Source organism: Epinephelus lanceolatus, chromosome 16, assembly GCF_041903045.1.
Source record: "Epinephelus lanceolatus isolate andai-2023 chromosome 16, ASM4190304v1, whole genome shotgun sequence".
Taxonomy (NCBI): Eukaryota; Metazoa; Chordata; class Actinopteri; order Perciformes; family Serranidae; genus Epinephelus; species Epinephelus lanceolatus.
In genome coordinates, this window is record NC_135749.1 from 25,746,431 (window position 1) to 25,768,190 (window position 21,760).

At 41.7% G+C, this 21,760-nt stretch overlaps 1 protein-coding gene across 3 annotated transcripts in view; it reads right to left on the bottom strand.

The window, feature by feature from the left end:
• samd12 (sterile alpha motif domain containing 12) overlaps positions 1-21,760 on the bottom strand; it is a 171,898-nt gene that overhangs the window by 112,701 nt on the left and 37,437 nt on the right. For all 3 annotated transcript variants that reach the window (XM_033637229.2, XM_033637230.2, XM_033637227.2), the window contains exon 3: positions 13,071-13,200. In XM_033637229.2, coding sequence (XP_033493120.1) covers positions 13,071-13,200 — 130 coding nt within the window. The remainder of the gene's footprint in view (positions 1-13,070; positions 13,201-21,760) is intronic.

Below are 21,760 nucleotides of genomic sequence, written 5' to 3' on the forward strand. Positions count from 1 at the left end.
ACAATCTGAAAAATGTGCCCTTTAAATAGCAGGAAAATAAAGCACCATTCTGGTTTAAAACAGGTTTTTGTTGTTCAATGGCACAATCGTTGTCCGTTGCCTCAAAATAGCAATGTACCAACAATGCGCTTGACCACACAACCCGATCTCACTCCCAACTCATCAAATACCAATGCTTGATCAATGGCCCTCAGCGTCAGATACACAGCAAGGCACCCTTTAGCAGTCGTATGAGACACAGCCAAGGGCGGCAGTTTTTGATGCTCCAAGTAACTGCCATAGCATAAAGGGAAAGAAAGTTCACATTGGGTGGGTGGGACGGGAGGTGGATTGGTCAAAGATACTCTGGACTTTCACCCAGGAGACTGCTGTTTGGGTCCCGTGTGAAACCAAAAGTCAATTTACTTAATTTAATAACATCAAATAGTTAGTATATGTAGCACACTACTAGCTAGTGACATATGTCACATGATGTTACATTACATTAGTAATGTGTAGTCTTGTAAATCCAAACTATGATGTTTTTTTCTAAACTTAACCATGTGCGTCACGGAGAAAATGATTCAATATGAATGTTTTTGAGTGTCATCATGAACAATAGTAGTATTTGTATGAATGTACGACTCATTCAGGGTCAGGGTTTAGTTATTTTCAGCCTCAGAGTCCCTCACTGTCAGCATGCAGGCATGTGAGGAGGCTCCAGAGTGTCTGAAGGTTAAGATGCTCTCAGATGAGGACCTTGTAGGTGCTGAGACTCCAATGTTGGACACATTTGCGTGACACGCGAAATACACTATAAAAGGCTGAATCACTGTTCGGCTACTTCAAGTTTTTTGTATGTCTGTGTCCATGTATGTGTGCTGTGCTAAAAACATCTCTGATCAGATTTGTATCGAATATTTATTCAAGTAAGATCAACCTTGGCTCATTGAGTTTATTTAATTATTCAGCAGAATGAAGATTGACCAAGGGTACAAGTTTGTTCTAAATCAACGTATTTTTGTTGCCTATATGTAAGGAAGTTAACCTAAACTTAAAGTTGTATGTTGTGTGCATTTAACAAGCAGAAACTGTATATTTCCTGTAAGAAATAAGTTTATTTTGAAAAGACATGATGCATGTATCCCTGAACATCCCAAACTGATGCTGGAGGGTACCTAGAGTGTCATAGATTGAGTTAGGAGTGAGAATTTGTTGGAGCACATTTTATTTTAAGACCTACACGGCACAGATGCATGTCAGTACATACTTACACAACATGGACGCTGGCTGTGAAAATGACACCTGCGTCAGTCTGAAACTAGCTGCGCTGTGCACCACTTTGTGCCGTGTGTAAGACACGGCCCTTTAATACAATGTACCATTTGAAGAATGACGCAATTGCAATTTTGCTATGCTCGCATGATGACAGTGAAGCTCTTGAATCTTGAATCTTTTATTAATAAGGAGCCATACTGTAACTACAAAAAAAAATCATGATCCACTGTATTGTACTGGATGTATTTTTTTTTATAAGCAAACCAAATATGTATACACAGATACTTTAGAGAAACACACTGATGTGAGTACACACACAAACACATTGTCCCTGGAGTTAGATTAATGAGTGGTGTGTGAGCAGCAGTGTTGGGCTGAAGCAGATTAATCTACAGCTATAGCCTGGCACAGTCAACAACGGCTTTGATGAATGGGAGCTTAAAGTGCATCTGTACACACACACACACACACACACACACACACACACACACACACACCAGATATGAAAGCATGTGCAAACTGGGAAATATTAGCCAACTGGTCACACGAATATAAACAGACATTGATCCTGCCCTTCATTTCGCACATGGAGCTAAAATGCCACGCTAATTATGGCTGTGTGTGTCGGGTAGCCACGGGTAAGGACAGGAGTACAAAGGCAGCATATTAACCCTCCTCTCCCTTTAACATCAAAAATCACACACCTCGCTGCTGACATGTTTTGGCAGCTGAGCTTGAGGCCGACAATACCGCTCTAGAATGTCTTCTATGACTACTTCTCCTCAGGTAAATCTTCCACACCAGTCACACTTATTTCTCAAATCTCCCGCGCAGCTGTGTGCCCATATGTGTGTCCTCTGGGGGATGAATGTCACTGAGCTGCATCTGGTGGACTGCACTCCAAACCTGTACTGCACTCTGTCAAGCACAGAATAACAAGTGATGTTGAGCGCTGCCTAGTAAGTCTACTTCTTGCTGCCATATGTGATCGGATCCCCCCTCAAGAATAAAAGTGGGCTAACAGCTTTGGATTCAACAAGGTGACAATGACAAAAACATAGAGAGTGGCAGCACCGCCACTGCAGATTCTTCACTGTGATATTGAGCAGTTTGCGGTTCCTTAAAGTAAATGTTGACTGATTGTCTCAGTCAAAGAGTTGCTTGTAGCCCTGCAGCTAAAAGGCTACTGCAGCCACTTAGCACCTGTGATCCAATGCTAATGCTATTCCTGACTGCAGGAGAGGAGGCCAGTTATGATCCTAGAGTGAACAGGGTTCAGTATAAGTAATGAAACTAGTCCAGCCGGCCAGAGAGCGAGAGACACACAAACACACACCCACACAAATAATAAGCCGCCTCAGTCCTCCACTTGTCACAGCAGCAGCAGCCTCATGCTGATTTCACCACTACTGACCTGTTTCAGTTTGTGGATCATTATACCACACCTCTGTTGGTTAGCCACAGCTACAAACCTGTGGACAGCTTGCTGTGACTTTTTACACTGTGGAGTCAGTTTAGATTACTGAAATCACTGTAAGGTTTACTGTGGAGCTAACTAGCTGTCCTGAGTTAACCTCGTCACCCTGAGTTTCAGCAGACTGTCAGCTGTGATTTCAGAGCCTTTACATCCAGTCAAAGTATGAATGTGCATGTTTGTTGTGTGCAACAGATTTTGTTTTGTTTTTGACACTAGTTGTGATTGGAGCAACCTGCCGTGATCCTGCCCATCTGCTGACACATCACATATCATCACCCTCACTAGTGAAATAACAAGTATCACTGGGAAATGGTTTAATATCATCTTTTATCAAGTCTCAGCAGAATTATAAATCTCTATTATCAAATCATGATATTGTTCATATTATCATTAAAAACTCCTTTGATTGATGGGCACCTCTACTGCACTTAGGCCCAATCCCAATACCCCCCCTTGTCCACTACCCCTTAGCCCATGGCCCTACTCCTTGGCCCTCAAAATGAAGCAACGAGGAGTAGGGGTAGAAATCTTTCCCTAGGAAGTGGGACACCACTTACTACGTCACCGTGTCGGTTATGTTCACGCATACGTAACGATTTTAAACAGGAAGCTGCAAGCCATCTACATTTCCAGCCGGCATCTATAATGGAGTCTCATTCATCCTACCGATCGCGTTTGCCGCAGTCATCATGCTTCGTTTGATGAACAACAGCCGACAGAGGACTTCTGCTAGCTAGCTAACCAGCTAACATTACGAGGCAGCATAGTTATACTAGCTGGCATGTTATCGTAATGTGAAAAGTCCGACAATTTTGCAGAACAGGACAGATGACAGATGCCAGATAGTGCGAGCTAGCTAGCTAGCTAACAAGCAACCTGACGACGGTAACATTAGCTATGTATGAACTTTTTTCCCTGTCTCTTGCTCAGTGGTGGCCATGGCAACATCTACCCCTCACTGGCAAGTCAGCATCTGAAATCCCTCGCTCTGAAGGGCTAGTTTCATACCCACTACCCCTCGTTATGCCCCCTACCCCTACACGCAAAAAGGAATTGGGACACCCCTACCCCTCACGGGAACGCGCAAATATAGGGGTAGGGCCAAGGGGTAGGGCTAAGGGGGGGTATTGGGACGGGCCCTTTGTTTCCTTTGGGGCACCCCATTACTGATTGCGCTATAACTGCATTTCATTCTAGTTTAACTGATTTTATTCTTATTTAATCTACTTTCCCTCATATTGTGTTTTTAAATGCTTTTGTAAAGCATTTCTTGGCCTTACGTACAGCACTTGCCTTGAAGTTTATAAAGTGCAATGCAAATACAGTTTCCTTGCCTTGAATGTTTCTAAAGTTGTGATAAAACCAACAAAATTAGTTCTTAAAGTTTTTCTTTGTACACATGAAGACATTAGTCTCATGTAATAGACAACATGGGACCATAATTTATTTCTACGAACATCAGTTTCACTATACTATAGACCTGTCAGCGATGAACAGGGGTGGGTTCAGGGTCAGTGAAAATCCAGGGTTTAGCCCTTAAACCTTTGAATGAGTCTGGGGCTATTGTATTAAAGCTTATCATCATCATCATCATCATCATCATTATTCATCTTACATCCTCTAACACACTCCATGGCCACTTTTTTGGTACACTTGAACAGCTAAAAGCACTTCAAAACAATCGATCTGGAGCTAACTTTAGGTAGCTATCAAGCTTGCTCACTGAGGTTTCACAACTGAATGAAACAAGACAACAACTCCCCATGACAATGTTAGGGCAGACCTATGGATAGCTGTATTTGGTAAAATGGTAAATGGACTTGAATTTGTATGGTGCCTTTTTGTACTTCCGTCCACTTCCTGTGCTTTTACACTGCATAACATGTCACCCATCATACACTGGTGGCCAGGGCAACCATAAAAGGTGCCACACCTGCTCATCTGTTTAACATTCACATGCACTCACACAATTTGTAAACAGGTCTTGAGATTAGTAGACGACTCGCTCTTCTTCCTGAGCCCCAGTTTTCCCAGCAACAGAACTTTTGCTCCATTGGTTTGCTGGTTGAAACTATTTTAAAAACCTAAAAGATTTGGGGCTTCTGAGGAAACACTCAAAGCTGGAGCCCCAGAAGCCAACCACCCGCTCTGCTGATGGCGATGAAGTATTGCACTTCAATTGAAAGACTTGCAAAAGATAATGCAAGCAATATCCTGGTTTTTAGTCCTGAGCAAGGGTCAAGCTCCAAAAAAAAAAAAAAAAAAAAAAAAAAAAAAAACAGTCCAAAAATTCCAATGATGAAGCTCATTAGCATATTTTGTTGGACCATCCCTGCCTGCTAAAGGCTCATCATTTAAACTCCACATCTTGGTTTTGTAACGCACAGCTGGCTTTCTGGTGAATATTTGTAGTCTTCAAAGCCAAGTCGACTGTCGAAAGACACATAACTTGAGAAATTTATATGTACCAGTAATGAGATAATTGCCAGTCTTAGCCTATATAAGCTTAATAAACACATACTGTGCAGCCAGAGCTCTGAATGTAGTTTGGACGCAAGTAATTGTAGGTAGCCATACTCTATCCCGCTGTGTTTTGAAAGATGCACCAAGTTTGAGTTACACTTTCTGTTGGGTAACAAGCAGCAGCAGCAGCACCAAACCTGCCAAAACCCAAAGTAAACTCCATACACTGCCTACAGGCTTCACTCAGGCATTGCCTGGTCTACGCTGGAGAGCCACTGCTGAATCATACCGGCTAGTGGGGCGCACTCAGCACAGTGTGAGAAGATTACTGTGATTGGGACTGTAATCACATAACCACATAGCAGTGGTGAGGTTGTCTTCAACTAAATCTCTAATTTTCTTGCTCTGATCATTGAAACAGGCTCACTGGGGACATGAGCTGTAATGACTTCAACATCAAGAGTCAATTTTTCTCTTTTGTTTTTTGAAGGTCAAGGCTTTTGTTCTTTCTTTATGTGATTATAAAGGAAGACTGTACTTGGAAAGTAGGAAATAACATACAGAGAGGAATACAGCATTATAGTATCTTTATCAACAGTCTCAGTATAGCAATGACTGAGTGTATACTGTATAATGAGCCTAACTACACTTTGTTTATGTAACTGCTCTACCTCATGTCATTCACAGTCTCTGAAGATTAATTTCAAAACTCTCCATATGGAAAAGCAAGGACGAGATTTTCAAAACATGCAATTGGCAAAGCGGTAATTAATTTTATATTACACATTGCTATATAATCACCTTGCCAATGGCATCATTAAACACGATTCCTTCTGTCTGCGGATCAAATTGTCCCCCAAACAGCTCATCAGCAGCGAGCTGTTCAAATTTCCCTTTTGGAAATTACACAAAACAATGGCCACCAGTGGAGCTGTTTTGTGGCTCTTGAGTTGATATGCAGCCATGTTAGTCCCTCTGACTCGTTTACTATATGCCTGTTCCTCTATTACACAGCAGCACTTTTATGACAGCAGTCTGTGGCGCCTGCAGAATTCATTGTCTCATCACTCAAGTGCTGTTTAGGCCTGTGTTGCTGGGTGTCCTCGTCCCAGTTTTTCAAAATAGCGTTTGTCACCTTTCATCCTTTTCTGCAGCTCATCAAATATACATTTTGTACCCAGCATGAGACCTTCCAGTGGACGAGGAGATCACGGCCAGAGCTACACAGGCTGCTGTTATTTTCAAAGCGGAGGGATGATGGATCTGCCAACCAGAGGGGGCTGAACACAGACCTTTAGAGGAACTGAAGTGGTACAGTGTGAGCTGCTGGATACAGGCCACCCTTCATTAAACCACTAATATTACAGGCTATTAATTATTCAGAGTAAGGCCTTATGACACCATACATCAAGGGGTATTATGAGGCTGGTTATTCATTTATTGGTGGATTCCTGTGTGAGGAGAAACAGTCGAACCGCTGGATGGTAGAAGTAGTCTTCTCTGCATGCTCAAGTCTCAATTCACACTTCACTGCTGTGTCTGTTTTTTATCAAAGCTATACAACTCTCCAAATTCTGTTCTGTGTCTCTTTCAGTCTGAGTGTCTTGCGCCGATGTACGAAGGGTGGGGGGCTTTTCATATATCTTTGTCCAGGGTAAGCTTGAGTGGTTTCACAGTTTACCAGGGTATTTAGAAATCCATGTTATGTAGTGCACATCACTCACCACCAAAGGTCAGTCTACAGTTACTACTAGTAAAAAAGGCAGCTTGGCTGACATCCACCATGACTCCAAGTGGTGGGGTGGGGATAATGTTACAGAACTGTAAACAGCCGACCAGACACTAACATCGTAATATACCATATACCCCGGGGAAATTTCAGGAACGTATAAAGGTATGAAAAAATAAATACCACTTGAGTCTAGTCTAGGGTTCAGTTGTCTCTAGGGCTGGGAATCGTTAAAAAATTACAAGTAAACAGTATCAATACCAGTACCCTTCAAGTGATACCAATACCAAAAAAGTATTTCACTTGATACCCATAATGTGAATGGAGTGGCATGTAGTAAAGCCATACCTTTGAATGTATTGGTGGCCTCTCTACCAACTCCGTCAAATACACTGCACTTGACTGCACCAGACTGTAGACTGTTCAGGCTCACATGGCTAACTTCACTTAACAGTTAGTAACATGTTTAATGACAGAGTCAAGCTGTTTCAGTGTTGGCATGAGTTTGTTGGGTCAGTTCAATGGCTCGGTGTTGGATATTAGCCGCTGCTGCTTGTGAGAGAGCTCCACTCACTTCCTCAACAGTCAGGTGAAAGTTTAGCTCAATACTTTGCTTTGGTTTTGTGACATCCCTTTATCATCTAAACTTTCACTATAGTTGATTGATACATTTGTTTAATTTGATTTCTAATGGTTGTCCTTTCCAAGGTCCACTTCCTGGTTGTAGATGGTGCTCACATAAACGCGTACATATGAATGCCCCTTGCGGCACCAGGTGTTGGCAATGTGGATTGTACCAAGTGGGATTTAGGGGATGGGGGAGGAAGCAACTGGTTGTCTTTATGTTATTTGTTTTTTGCAAACCTTAGTAAAATCAACTCTACCCTGGATAGTGGGTTGTAGGGTTATTAATGGTAATAATATTACTAGTAGTAATGTAGTCTGACCAGGGAGTATTTAAAGCTCATGTTTGATTGATTCAGCCTTTTGTCTTGGAGCTGGGGATCCCGCTGCTGGCTCACAGCCTTATTATATTATGTCAGATATTGACCTGACCATACACCAGAGGAGATCAGCTCCAGAAAAGGCAGCAACAGAAAGTTTGCTGATCCAGTAGGAAGTCCAGATGGCTGGGATCAGACCTGTGGCGCAAAAAGGATCGAATGCAGGCATCATTTGTCTGGGGATGTTTTGATACTACTTGGTACTTGGTTATTTGAGTCGACACCTGATACTCAGCTATAGATATCTCATAATCTATCCATGGCTGTGGGCTAATTTGAGTCACAAACAGCAACAATTTATTGACATTATCTCATGTTAGTACATCTAAAGTCGTTAATTGGGGCATAATTAATTACACTGAATAATAAATGAACAATGTAATTAATAATGTTCAATTTGTTATTTTCAATAGCCAGGGCTTTAAATGTGAGCCCCAACACATACTTGCTAGTGCCCCACCTACTCAAAGGTTTGTAAACCCCGGCCCTGCAGCCAGCCTCTACAGCTGCATCTATTTCAGTCTTTGTATGCCTTCAGAGAGCCTCTGAATTTCCACTATGTGATGTAATGGTCTTCTCTGACAGAAAATATAACTTAATAATGACTCACCCTCTTTTTTTCCCTCGTTCCATCCCCTTGCTTTTGATTACCTATGTCATCACACCTTTTGCACTGATTACATCTAAGGTATCGGAAATTGTGTGTTTAACTAATTTTTCATGCCAAGCTACTCTCCCAGCAAAAGAGCTTCGTCCTTGTAATTACAACGGATTAGGGACTAATATCTAATTACGCCTTAATATGCTTTAATGCATTTTTAATGACAGCTGGGTGTTAAAGTCAAATTCGCCGCCGTCTCTGTTGGGGGTGGGAGGTGAAGATTGAGGGAGGGAAAGGGTTTCTTGGCAGTATAGGCTGGAGGGAGGATGGGAAACATTGATTTCTTTGGCTGAGGTTACAGGAGCCTAGCAGGGAGGCAGCTGCTGCATACTGAAGTCATTCGACGTTAAAATGTTGCACCAGCCTCGCTACGCAGTAAAATGCATTTCCCTCGCTGCTGTTTTATGTCAAAGGAGGGAGGACACAAATGCCTGTTTGAATTATGATCTGGAATTGAGACCGTTTATTGATTTGGTACTTTATGAAGGGATGACTACTTTGCCAAGACAAGTGAGATTGAGTACCGCTGGCAGACGAACAGAGGGTAGAGTATTCTGTGGACAGAAAATACAGTAAAGAGACGCTACGGTCTGAAGAATCCAATATTCTGGAAACCAAAAATTGGGCCTATCCCTGCAGATACACACATGAACACACACACACATTCCCAGTTTTCAAGGGTTATAGCTAGTGTATGACAAGCACACTGAACAAATAGATATTCTCAGATGCATGACTGCATGCCCTTATAAATGTATTCATACTCACTGTTTGTTTGTCTACGCATGATTGTTTTCCACAACAATATTCCATTCATCATTTGCTTCCCCTCTTGTTTATTCTAATAGGGTGTAGGAACAGAAAAATATCTGCATAATATTTCAAAGATTGATTGGGATGCAAATTGCCTTGTGAGCCCAATTGGTGTGGCTCGGCCTGTTTTAATTGGGTTCTGTTAATTAATGCTCGATGCGAAGACAAACTGAATTACTTGCAGGTTTTGCGCATGTCATTATCTCCTAATTGTGCCAGTAGGAAAGTGTGCGTGTGTGTGTTTGTGCGCCGTATGTGCGCCGTATGTGCATGCATATTTGGTTAACCCTTTCCTGTCTTGTATGAAAAAAATCATTACACCTTAATAACAAACACAGGTCATTAAGTTAATGCAAAATTAGGAGGCTAAGTTCTAATGTTTTAATCACTGAAAGACTAATGCGAGAAAATATAATTTATTTACAGACTATAACTGAAGGCGTTAGGCTCGTCAGCAACACTGAGGCGTTTAATCTTAAAGTTAGATTAATTTTCCTCGATTAGATATGGACCTCTTGAGAAATTTCCACCAACTGAATGGCTGGATGACTGCACTTGACATGATTCCTCTTTTATTCAACAAACACTGCACAGATAAGAGGGATGGTAGCCTCTGATAGTCCTTTCTGTGTATGTGCCTTGTGTTTGATCTGAATTATTGCTGTGAATAATTCATCTTGCACAACACCCAAATTAATAAATAAACTCTTAAAAGAAAAAACTACAGCTCGTGTGTCACAAGCGATTAGTCACTGCAGCAGTGCCTCTATTGTACCTTCAATGCATGGACGGATTATGAGACAACAGGCCCCTGGGCACAGATATGCAAAAGGCCCCACCACCTCTCTTACATGGAGCAAGACACAGACTTTGTGGTGGTTGTGCGTCTCTTCTTCATCATTTTGTCTCTCTTTGTTGGCGTTTTGTGTCTCTTTGAGGTCATTTTGTGTGTCTCAGTCTCTGTATTCATTTTGTGCTCTTGCGGTTATTGTGTGTCTCCTTGTGGTTGTTTTAGGTTTGTGTCAATCTGAGGTAATGTTGTGTCTTTCTTTGGTTGTTACATGTCTCTTGTAGTCCTTTTGTGTTTCTTTGAGGTCCTTTTGTGTTTCCTTGTGGCTGTTTTGCGTCTCTTTATGGTCGTTTTGTTGATTCTAGAGGGAATAATGTGTCTTTGGTTGTTGTGTGTCCCTGTACTCATTTTGTGCCTCTTTGTAGTTGTTTTGTGATATACTTTTGTTGTTGTATGTCAATTTGAGACAATTTTTGGTCTCTTTGAAGTAATTTTGTGTCTTTTTTGGTCAATTTGTGTCTCTTTATGGTCGATTTGTGTGTGCTTGTGGTTGTTTTGTGTCTCTGTGTTCATTTTCTATCTCTATTTGGTTGTTTTGTGACAATCTGGGGCAATTTTGTGTCTCTTTGATGTAATTTGTGTCCTTTTTTGGTTGTCTTGTGTCTCTTTGTACTCCAGATATGTCTTCTTGTGGTTGTTTTGTGTCTCTCTGATGTAATTTTGTATCTGTTTTGGTTGTTTTGTGTCTCACTTTTGTTGTTTTATGTCAATTTGAGACAATTTTAGGTCTGGGGTAATTTTGTGTCTTTATTTGGTCGATTTGTGTCTGTTTGTGGTCATTTTGTGTGTGCTTGTGGTTGTTTTGTGTCTCTGTATTCATTTTGTGCCTCCTTGTGTTCTTTTTTGTCTCACTTTTGTTGTTATATGTCAATTTGAGACAATTGTAGGTCTCTTTGGGGTAATTTTGTGTCTTTTTGTAGACATTGTGTCTCTATGAGGTACTTTTATGTTTCTTTGAGGTTATTTCATGCCTTACTGGGGTAATTTTGTGTCTCTTTGTGGTCGTTTTATGTGTCCTTGTGGTTGTTTTCTGTCTAGTTATTTTGTGTCTGAGGCAGTCTTTGCCAAATAGGCCCGTTCAGTAAACGATCCATGTTTGACTGAAAAGAACAGAAAATTTTCCAAAATGCTTCCACTTGAAGATAGATTGAAAATGTAGCAGCGGTTCAGCAAGCATGCAATGAACTGTGGGTTATCTCTAGGACCTCCGTGCTGCTCATAAGATATATGTGCAACTTGAACTGAAAAGCAGCAAGATTCATATTTTCAGACCATTAAACAGAGGATGCTAAATCCCAAAACCCTCCATGCAAACATATAAAAGTCAAAATGCATCAAAGGGTATAATGGGAGCGTGAGTCATTACACCGCTCATCATGACCGCCAAGCGATTTATCCCACCAGCCAGTCACCGAGTCGACGAGGTCCTCGAAAGCAACAAATAAACATATTAATGTGATCAGTCGTGCTCTGAGAGGAAGAGTGCATGGCAATTAACGGTCGTCTGTTACTATGAGGACTGGAGTGTCGTTAGCGCGGGGGTGACCTTGAGGAGCCTCGTTAGGGAGATGATTGACGTGGCAACTGTTGTCAGCGGTGACGCCGACAGTGGGGAGGCAGGGATGGACAGACGGGTAGGCCGGGTGGCAGGGCTGCAGGTGGCAGACAGTGGGTGCAGAGCGCACCTGGGATGTTATGGATGAGATCTGGCTTCATCGAGATGAGAAATGACAGATACAGCAGAGTTCAGTGCTGCATCACATTTGCACCGTAAACTCTTGATCTGCAATTATTGTTTTGTCAAATAAAAAGCTTGTTTTGACTGTTTACATGTTTAAAGTTGTACCAGTGTCACAAATATGAATTCTCCTACACTGACTAACAAAGCTAATTACTGCACCTGAAAGACAGAGTTACTTTGACCCTGACTGACTAATAATAAATGGCTGTGAACTGCATTGTCTGATAATTTCTAACAATGTAAATGCAAGCATCAAGCACTAATCACCAAGCAACAGCTACAGAACAAAACCTGTGTTTTTTGATTGCGTGGGGAAAAAAAGCAGAATGGATGTTGGAAAACCATATTCCACGCTCTTCGAAATAAGGGTTCCAGAAAGCTTCTTCCTGAAGGGCTTAGGTTGTATCCAGAACCATTTGCTTTTGAAGAACACTTGATTGAAAAAAGGGTTCTTCAAGGGTTCTTTGTAAGACTGAGGGTTCCACAGTTTTCATCCTAAGAACCCTCTTTGGGAGAAGGAGTTGTTCATGGATAAGCATGGATATTACAAGATCCTCACACTCAAATATTCAAATGTTTTCCAATGCTTTATGTAGTGTTTTTAAATGTAGTTGTGTCTGGAATCCCCTTAAACAATTAATTTCATTTCTTGTGAAGCCTCAAGGCTGCCGAACGTGGTTCCCTTGACCCCAGGTTCACCTGTTAAACTACAACCGTGATTCAACTGAGAGAGGTCTATAGGCAAGGTAGTCAATTTGTTTTTTCAAATCTGTTTTCAGAGCAGCCCTGGGTGGGTTCTAGATGAAACCTTTGGAATGTATAAGGATTTGTATAGAAGGGTTTCTGTAGAACCTGTTATAGGGGGTTGTGGTTGAAAATGTTTCACAGATGGTTCTCAGAATAACCTCTTATGTTGGGTACTCAGTTAAACTCTGAGTACAGGCTGGAATCCAACCTGTGGCCAATGCGGCAAGGACATAGCTGTTATAGGGCACTTGCTGTACCAAGTGAGCTACTGGGCAGCCCAACACCTTTAATTCTATGACTGCATGACAGCCACGGTGCAGATTAGTACCTGTGATGTCATGCTGTTTGAAGGAGTCGCTGTAGATCTGGTGCTGATTGGGACAGTGTTTCTTCAGCCATTTGCACACGTCCTGTTGGGTCCACAGGGCCACTGGCTTGGACAGCTTCACATATCCTGGCTGAGACAAAAACTGAAGTTCAGAAACATTTTATAGTCTTTCACACTGCTCATATTTTCAGGTTAAAATCAACGAAATGACATGTACTGAAGCAGTTGTATAAGTCCATTTCTGACAAGATTCCTGAACTGTGGCTCCGTTGTTCTTTTTTAGAGATCCCTAATGTATGTACATGTATTATTAAAGCCTGGGGGCACTGTCAGTGGACTACCACTTCCACATTTTGGTCAGAGCCTGTGATGTCAGGACTGTCACTGCAGTAACTGTCTCACAAAATACTGTTCACTGTCATCTTTTTCCACTGATGGGTCCTGCTGCAGTCATGTGACACCTTCCACCTGACTACTTTGTCATATAATATTTACTGGCTGCTGTGTGACATTTTCCCCTCAAGGATCAATAAAGTATTCATCCTTTAAAGAGTTAGACTCACAGCTCTTATACATTTAGACAATCTAAAGCTGGGCATACACACTGTGCGGTTTTATTTAACTTGTATGCTGTGTTAAGTCACGCTACACCATTTATTCACCTTATCTATCAAAACAATGACAAGACGGCTGTATCTTCGAAATGTTGACAATAAGGCAACGTTACTTTGAATTTTACTTTGAAACAAAGGCAGAAGGACAAAAGAAGGATACGGTCCAGTAGATCTCTGAGAAGCTGTTTATGTGGTTTGGTCTGTTTTGCTTGATTCTACTTTTAGTTAGGGGTTAATAACGGGCTTACGGTGTCTGCCCAGCATTGAGGTACCTTGGGAAGCTTTAATTATAAAAAAAATGTTTTTCTTTACATTCAGTTTTTCTCCACAAATTGCATTGTACCCTCAAGGCCTGATAAGCATGTTGCATGAATTTTGAATGTTTTGAAACTTGCATTATTTATAGTAGCTTTTATTGACAGATTGCTACCTTTAACAGCATATTACCACCAACACGTCTTTTCACAAAACAACACTACACAAAAACATCATAAATATCATCCATATCTAGTAGACAGCTCCTATACTGTGTGATTTATTTTCTGGTTTTGTGGTTTTTGTTGTTTGTTCGTTGATTGATCAATAATATAAAATCAGAAAATAGTGAAAAATGCATCACCATTTCCCAGAGCCTGAGGTGACACCTTCAAATGTCGTGTTTTGCCCAACCAACAGTCCAACAACACCAACACCATTCAGTTTACAGTGATATAAAACATTGAAAAGCAGGAAGTCCTCCAGGGCTGCAACCAACAATTATTTTTATTATTGATTTATCTGGCTGTTAAATTCCCAATGAACTACTTTGTCAATAACTGTCATATAAACAGTGAAACATGCTATGTGTAATTTCCCTGAACCCAAGGTTTTCAAAGAGTATGTTTTACCCAACAAACAGTCCAAAAGCCCAAAGCTATTCAGTTTATTGACATGTATGACAAAGAAAAGCATCAAATTTTCACATTCAAGAGGCATGAAAACAGCAAATGTTTGGCTTTTTGCCCTAAAAAAAAGAGTTCAATTCAATTATCACAATAGTTGTCGCTTGAATTTTTGTCCATCAACTTATCAATTAATCGACTTATCATTGCAGATCTAAAGTTCTCACATTCAAGAAGCTACAAAATGTTTATGACTTAAAGCTGGGGTAGGAAGTTTAATTTTCCTGTCATTAGGAAAAGAATCCCATAATAAACTTCTCACCTTCTTCACCTCTTGTCCCTGTTTTCAGGCTTTAGAAAATCTAAGCCGTGATGGGAGACTTTGGCCAATCACAGGCGATTTCAGAGAAATTTGGTTCCTATTGATTGTTTTACAAATGCTTTGGTGAAAAGCCACTGACTCAATGGCAGAGACTCCGGCAGGGTATTCCAGCATTGGTAACAACTGTCCTCAAAGGAAAGCAGCCCAAAAAAAGGAAGATGACCTTGCTGAAAAGAGAGTCTGACAATGAGCAGAATAAAACATGTCAGTATCCAGAAGGAAATAGTTGAGCCTTCGACCAACCCGAGCCAAAGGCTTATAGCTGCGGCTTCAAGTTCACGTTTATAAAGCTGTGTTAGCTACAGCCTTGACTCACTGTGTGTACTCAGCTTCACTAAGTGCGTTTCCATTAACCCTAGAAATGCGAAAAACCTAAATATCGCAATAAAAAACTGGTAATGGAAACACCTACATTTCGAAAAAACTCTCAAATATCGAGAAAAAGTTTTTATGCTCTCATGAGGTGGTTTTTCAGACGTGTCGATATAGAAGTATATCGCAAAAGTGTAATGGAAACACTTTTTTTGCAAATATACGTCACTGGACATGACATTGGGGGTCACATGACCGGTTCAGGGTTCACTCATTCAAACTAATTAGGACTTTGCCTTTGGAATAACACTCGCTCTCTTCGTCTTCGGTTGTAGACTACTGCAACAGCAGCAGTGGCAACCGAGATGACTGTTCCAGCTCGCAAGAGATTTGGAATGTCCACCTTACTTCCGCAAACAAAGTGGAGTCTCACAGGACGAGATTTTACGAGAATTACGGCTCATACGCAAAACACCTTTTAATGGAAAAACCTGCAAGTCGCAATTGTACTTTGTCGAAACTTTAAAAATATCACATTTATTTTGCGCAAAACTGTATTAGAAACGCAACTACTCTCTGCTGCTACAGACCACCTAAAGGGGATGAGAGCAGGTAGCAGCTCTGGATACAGAACCGTAGTCAGCCGCCTCAGCAACCTTAATCCAGCCAGTGCAAACCCAAACTCTGGTGGACCTGAAAGCCCCCGACTCTCCCCCACATCATCAAACTTTCTGTTGCTTACCTTACACAAGTTAAACCTAGCACTGCCACTGGCCACCAGCCCACAGTGACGCCCGCCACTCAAGAGTTTGCAATGGCCAAATTCGCTGAGCTGCTGCTACAAGTGGCAACCGAAGGTCTGTCTCTGCTCTCCTGTTGGGGAAGCAGTCCACAGAGAGTGAGGCGGAGAGACCATGGGGTGGCAAGCTAGCTAATTCTTGTCTAATTTGTAGTTTGATAAACAGAAGAAGAGAAAGTGGAGCAAGGAGAGGCTGAGCTACTAAGCTGTGGCAACTCTACAATTGTATAGGTTTAAATCCTGGTTCTCCAACATGGGGTCCGTGACCCCTAGGGGGTCCTCAGAGTTACTATAGGGGGGCCACCAAATGACCTCTATATAATCTAATTAACTAAAGTAAAATGTGTCTGTAAATCCACATTAACGTGAATCTAACATATCATAAGCTAAGATAAATCAGCCTATATGAGTTAACAGTACACAACATTTTTGATAGGCTGTTACCCAGGAATCATTATGCAATCATGTGAGCTAGCTAACGCTACATCACTGTGTGGCACCTGTAATTATTTTTGCATATTAGCCAGTTAGCTGTATTTCTATGTCAAGTGTACAGACATTCTTGTGTGCCACAATGGATTGTTCCATAACATTTTAACAGACTCTGACACACCGTCCACCGTAGAAACCACCACTGAAAGTGCAGAGGGTGAGGCTAACGCACCTAGCAATGCTACAACTGCTGCTTAGTTAGCAGCTAGGCAAACAAGAGAAGACACAAAAAATATTCAGAACTATCTCAAGTGCAACTCTTTTTAAAAAAATATATGTAGCTAGTAGGGCTCCCTGCTGTCTGTCTTTGGGCCAAGGGGTCCTTAGCCTGAAAAACATTGAAGACCCTTGGATCAGTGTATGGGAAACTTGGTTACTGTAAGAAGCATGTGCGTATGGTCGTGGTAGTCTGGTGGGAGGGGCTTGGAACAGAGAGGGGCGAGCTGCAGGAGGAGAATGTATTTTTCAAAAGTGTATTACATCATCTGTTGCCCTAGTGGTCAAAAACTCAAGTGATTTAGTTGTAACCATTGTTGACAGAGTGTGAAGCTTTGATCCAACTGTACATTTTAATATATGTCATATTAGAATACATGTAATACTACATACACATATACACGTATCTGTATTACACTGTACTCTGGCTACAAGATTCTAGTTTAAATACTTCAACAGCAGGCTGCGCAGAAGCCTGCCAAAGGATCACTCTTGAAAGTGCTGGCAATGCTTTTGATTTTGATTGAGGGGCTACTAAAATTACAAACAGAGAGAGGTGATTAAAATTTCACATCCACTCCCCTCCACTTCAGCCTGCTCTCTGGCTGCCGTGTGGTGTGGCATAGCAATGGAAGCCCTTCTCTTCTCCACCCAGAAGAGAGCAGAATAACAGGTACTGGCAGCGTTTCCTCTGCTTTTGCCTTCTCGCCCCCCCCCCCATCTCTCATCTTTCCCCCGTATTCGATCTCACTCAGTCCCTGTCAGATCTATCACATTGTCTTTCTCACTTCCTCTCCCCACATGCTGTAGCTCTCATCTTTCCCATTTCCCTCTCTCTCACCTGTTTCTTATTATATGGTACTACCTCACTCTCCTTTTCTCTGTGTCTCTCCACAGCTCCTTCCCACTCACTCTATATCTAGCATCCCAGTGAGAAAGAGAAATTGGGGGAGATGTACATGCTGGTTTTGGCATGTGGTCTCTATCCCCTGCAGGTAGGCGAAGTGACAGACAGTCAAAGCGAGCAGGTAGGCCACCGCTCTTAATGCGATTGCTTGGCAGCTTGCGTGGATAGATGAATCTGCAGGCATGGGAGGGAATGGCTTTGCAGGAAGAAACCACATTAACCATTAAACACATCTCAACTCAATGCTAATTAACCCTGACTAGCGGCCTGAGGCGACAGGGGAGAGGGAGAAGGAGAGGGAGAAGGAGGCCTGGATGGCGAAAGAGTGAGAGGGAGAGGAGTGTGTTTGAGAGTTTGGGGAGAGTAGGAGAGAAAAGGAGAGGATGCTGGGAGTGTGGAGGATGGCTGGACTGACAGATGAGGCAGAGGAATAAAAAGGGAAAGCTGAGAGAAAAAAACAAAAAAAAAAAAGCTAGTGCTCCAGAATTTGACACAGGAGACTCTCTCATTTTCCATGAACACATTTGTGAGTCAATGGCCATCTGTGTTTTACATTCTGCACTGATTTAGCCTGTAGCGGTGTTCCCGGGGCCGGGTACAATAGGTGAGCCGCTGCCTTCCTGGCCTGCCAGCCAGCCAGCAGAGCCAAAGGGCGGAGAGAAAACAGCAGAGAGAAGAAAACAGGAGTACAATCATGCTCAAAGAGCTGTGTTCAAGAGACTCCGGGCCAATTAGAGATTTGAGTGACAGCGCAGGGGTGAGAGAGGAAGCCTGTTTTATTTCTAAGTGGGATACGTCTGGGAACGGGTGCACACATATACATATATTCACACGTGCAGCCCAGACACATATTCGGAAAAAAAAACAAAAAAACCTGAATGCACACATGAACCATCCAACCACCAATTGCAGTGTGCATCAATGTGTGTTCAGCGTGTCGCTGTCCTTGGCTTTTAATTGATAACTGAAAGCCCAGTGCAGCTCCCAGTATTCTTCACGTTACCTTAGCAACAGAGCAAGGACAACCTCAGAAATTAAAGACGAAGAATAAAAGCCTTCAGGAGAGGAAAAAAAAAAAATCGCGGAACCCAAACATGAGCCAGAGTCTGGAATAAACATCCACACATTAACGACCACAGTGGAAAACTATTACTTACATAATGAAGCATGTAATCGCGCTAACACTGATAAGCATTTAAAGATCCAATATGAAAGTACTCAGCTAAATTAATCAAGAGGCAATCACATGGCCCCTTTGTGGAGACGGTATTGGAATACAAAAAGAGCTGGGAATTAAAAGCGCTGAAAAGCACTCCAGCGACAAACAGCATGTGACTGAGAGAGTGAATTTGGCAGTTGTGTTGAATACAGCCGTAGCTGCTTCTAAGGAGAACTGCAAACTCCTCTTAATTCTGGCTCCAAGATTGTTAGGCTGATTGCAGGGTCAAATGGCGGTACACTCAATTAAAAATGTTAACTACAGCAGCAATTAGCACACGAACCGACATTGTTTCGTCAATAATTTACTGCATTTTGTATTAAACTGGCCGCAGTTGACCTTCTAATAACAAATAGATGTCATCCTGTTGTTTACTTCCCAGAAATAACTACAACTCAACCTCAACCCTGGATATTTCCCCGGACAAAAGAAGAGAGCAGTGTTTCATTTATTGAACAAACGCATACAGGGCACAACAAATATTCAATAGCGCTTTGACAGCACAAGAGCTGCAACTGTTGCTCAGAACAATTACAGCTGTCCTGCAGTATTCATTAGGAAAAATACTGTTTGTTGGATGAAACTGTTCAAAACAAGCCCAATTAACTGCGCAATCATGTTCTGAGAAACACAACAATAGGAGACGTCACACAACAAAGTACATCAGGAAGAGGACAAGCTCAGCTCCGACATATGTGACATGAAATTACCTCTGTGTCTACATGTGAAATTAATCTTTTATGAGGCATCATATTTTGAACATCGATTTTAGAGTCTTTTCAAAGACGAGGGAGTTGAGCCAGCCTGCATCAAATACTGACGCTTTGTCACGCCCCACAGCATGCGATATTGACGCCAAAGGTACCCTTAGTGTCTTAATGAGACACACTGGGCTTTGAACTAACTCCAATGTAAATCCATCTGTGGCAATACTTGACACTGAGAGTAACTGACACAGTATAAAGAGCGAGAAAGTCCACTTGAGGAGGAAAGGAGGAAGGGAGGGGAGGTAAATAGGTCAAACAAAACTGGACTTTCACCCAGGACACCGTAGTTCATGTCCCGAGTGAAACCAAAAGTCAATGTTGTTTTAACGTAACGTGACGCAATTTACAACACTCAAATGTTACGAACTGACGTCACTCTCTTAACAAATGTATTTATTTTGACCCAAAACATGATCTTTTCTTTAAACTTAACCTTAAAATGTAGTTTTGTTGCCCAAACCTGATCATGACCATTTCACAACTGTAGCACCTGTTACAATGTGTTTCAGCTGTGAGTCACACAGAAACGCTAAAGGGTGCCCTATGCATCGCTATGAGATGCTAAGGGGTGTGACAAAAACACTTTAAGATCCCCCCATTAATAAAAGTGTCATATAAAAACTAAAGTAATGTTCAAAGAAATTGAAGGTATGTTGATACCCAGTGAATATCCCCGGCCCAGTGAATTAAGTTATTTTTTGTCAGACTACAGCTGCTGCGAGAGGCAGCAAAACTTCCTTGCACTTTATAGTTACAGTCTACTAATAAAACTCTCCACAGTATGAACAGTGGTTACATGAGCCTCAAAACCAGCCACAACTCAGCCCTGAGCAGACCATCCTCTACTGACCCTCCACTGACTCCACCTTTAGTACCAGATCTGTGTGCTAGGTACCCCAACAGAGGGGTGACCAAAAATAGGGACGGTACGGAATGGATCCATTGGTACCATCCACAACTTTTACAGTGGAGACGGAAAAAAGTGTACCAAACTGACCTGTACTGTACTGCTCAGTGGAAACGGGGCTTAAGTGTTGGTATCAAATGAACTGGGAATGAAAACAGGTTGGTTGAGCCAGATAAGGCCTAGAATTTAAGTTTGAAGAAGCCATGTTTTTCATTCTACAGACTTTTCTTTATATTGTCTATTATTATAGATACATTTTAGGGACAATCCAACACAATTTTCAGTAGAATTAAGAAACTCAACTCTTTTTTAGCAGTTTTATAAAAACTTGTGTTTAATCATGTACAGTATTTGCAATCATTATAACTTTTCCATTGACGACATACTCTGTGTAACTTATACTGTCATTTATTATCTGTTTATCTGAATCCAGTTATGGATGTTAACACATCTGCTTGCAATTACATTATGATATGTTGTATATATTACATGTTTATGTGCTGTTTTTAAATGCTAAATAATATGCTATCATCTTGCATTGCTTTATAAATGTTGCTCTGATTTGTCACTCTGTAAATTTACTGCACAGAAATTCATATTCTGTTTACATTTTCCATTTATTTGATCCATTTTCAAGAACACCAGAGAAACTGCAAGGTTGCATTAGACTGTGATCTTCTCCTTATACATTAAACTTGCTCACGTTACACCAGTAAGATTCACTGTCAGACACTACCCTCTAGTGTCACGACTGAACACTGCACCCACTTTGTGAGTGTGACTGGACAGAAAAAGCGCTGAGGAGGAGGAGGGCCACTGCCATTAGTGTCATGTTGACTGAGTGACTGGCTGTTTGAGACACGGAGCCCAGTGTCGTCTGCCCTATCTCTACTGCACAGCTAATTAACAGCTCTGGCATGCTCTCTCTCACTCTCCTTTCTCCCTGCCTCGCTCTATTTCTCTCAGCCAGCGCTGGCAGGAGATGAAAATTCCCTGTATTAATTAATCTGTTACATACAGGAATGAGGATGAAAATGAGATATGTCTATGTGTGTGTGTGTGTGTGTGTGTGTGTGTGTGTGTGTATCCGGAGAGCTGTGATGGCTGACAGAGAATAGCACACTATACTGGATAAATTAATAAGCCGTCATAAGAAGCTTGTTTGCCAACTTTACTCAGGCACATCAAAGAAAG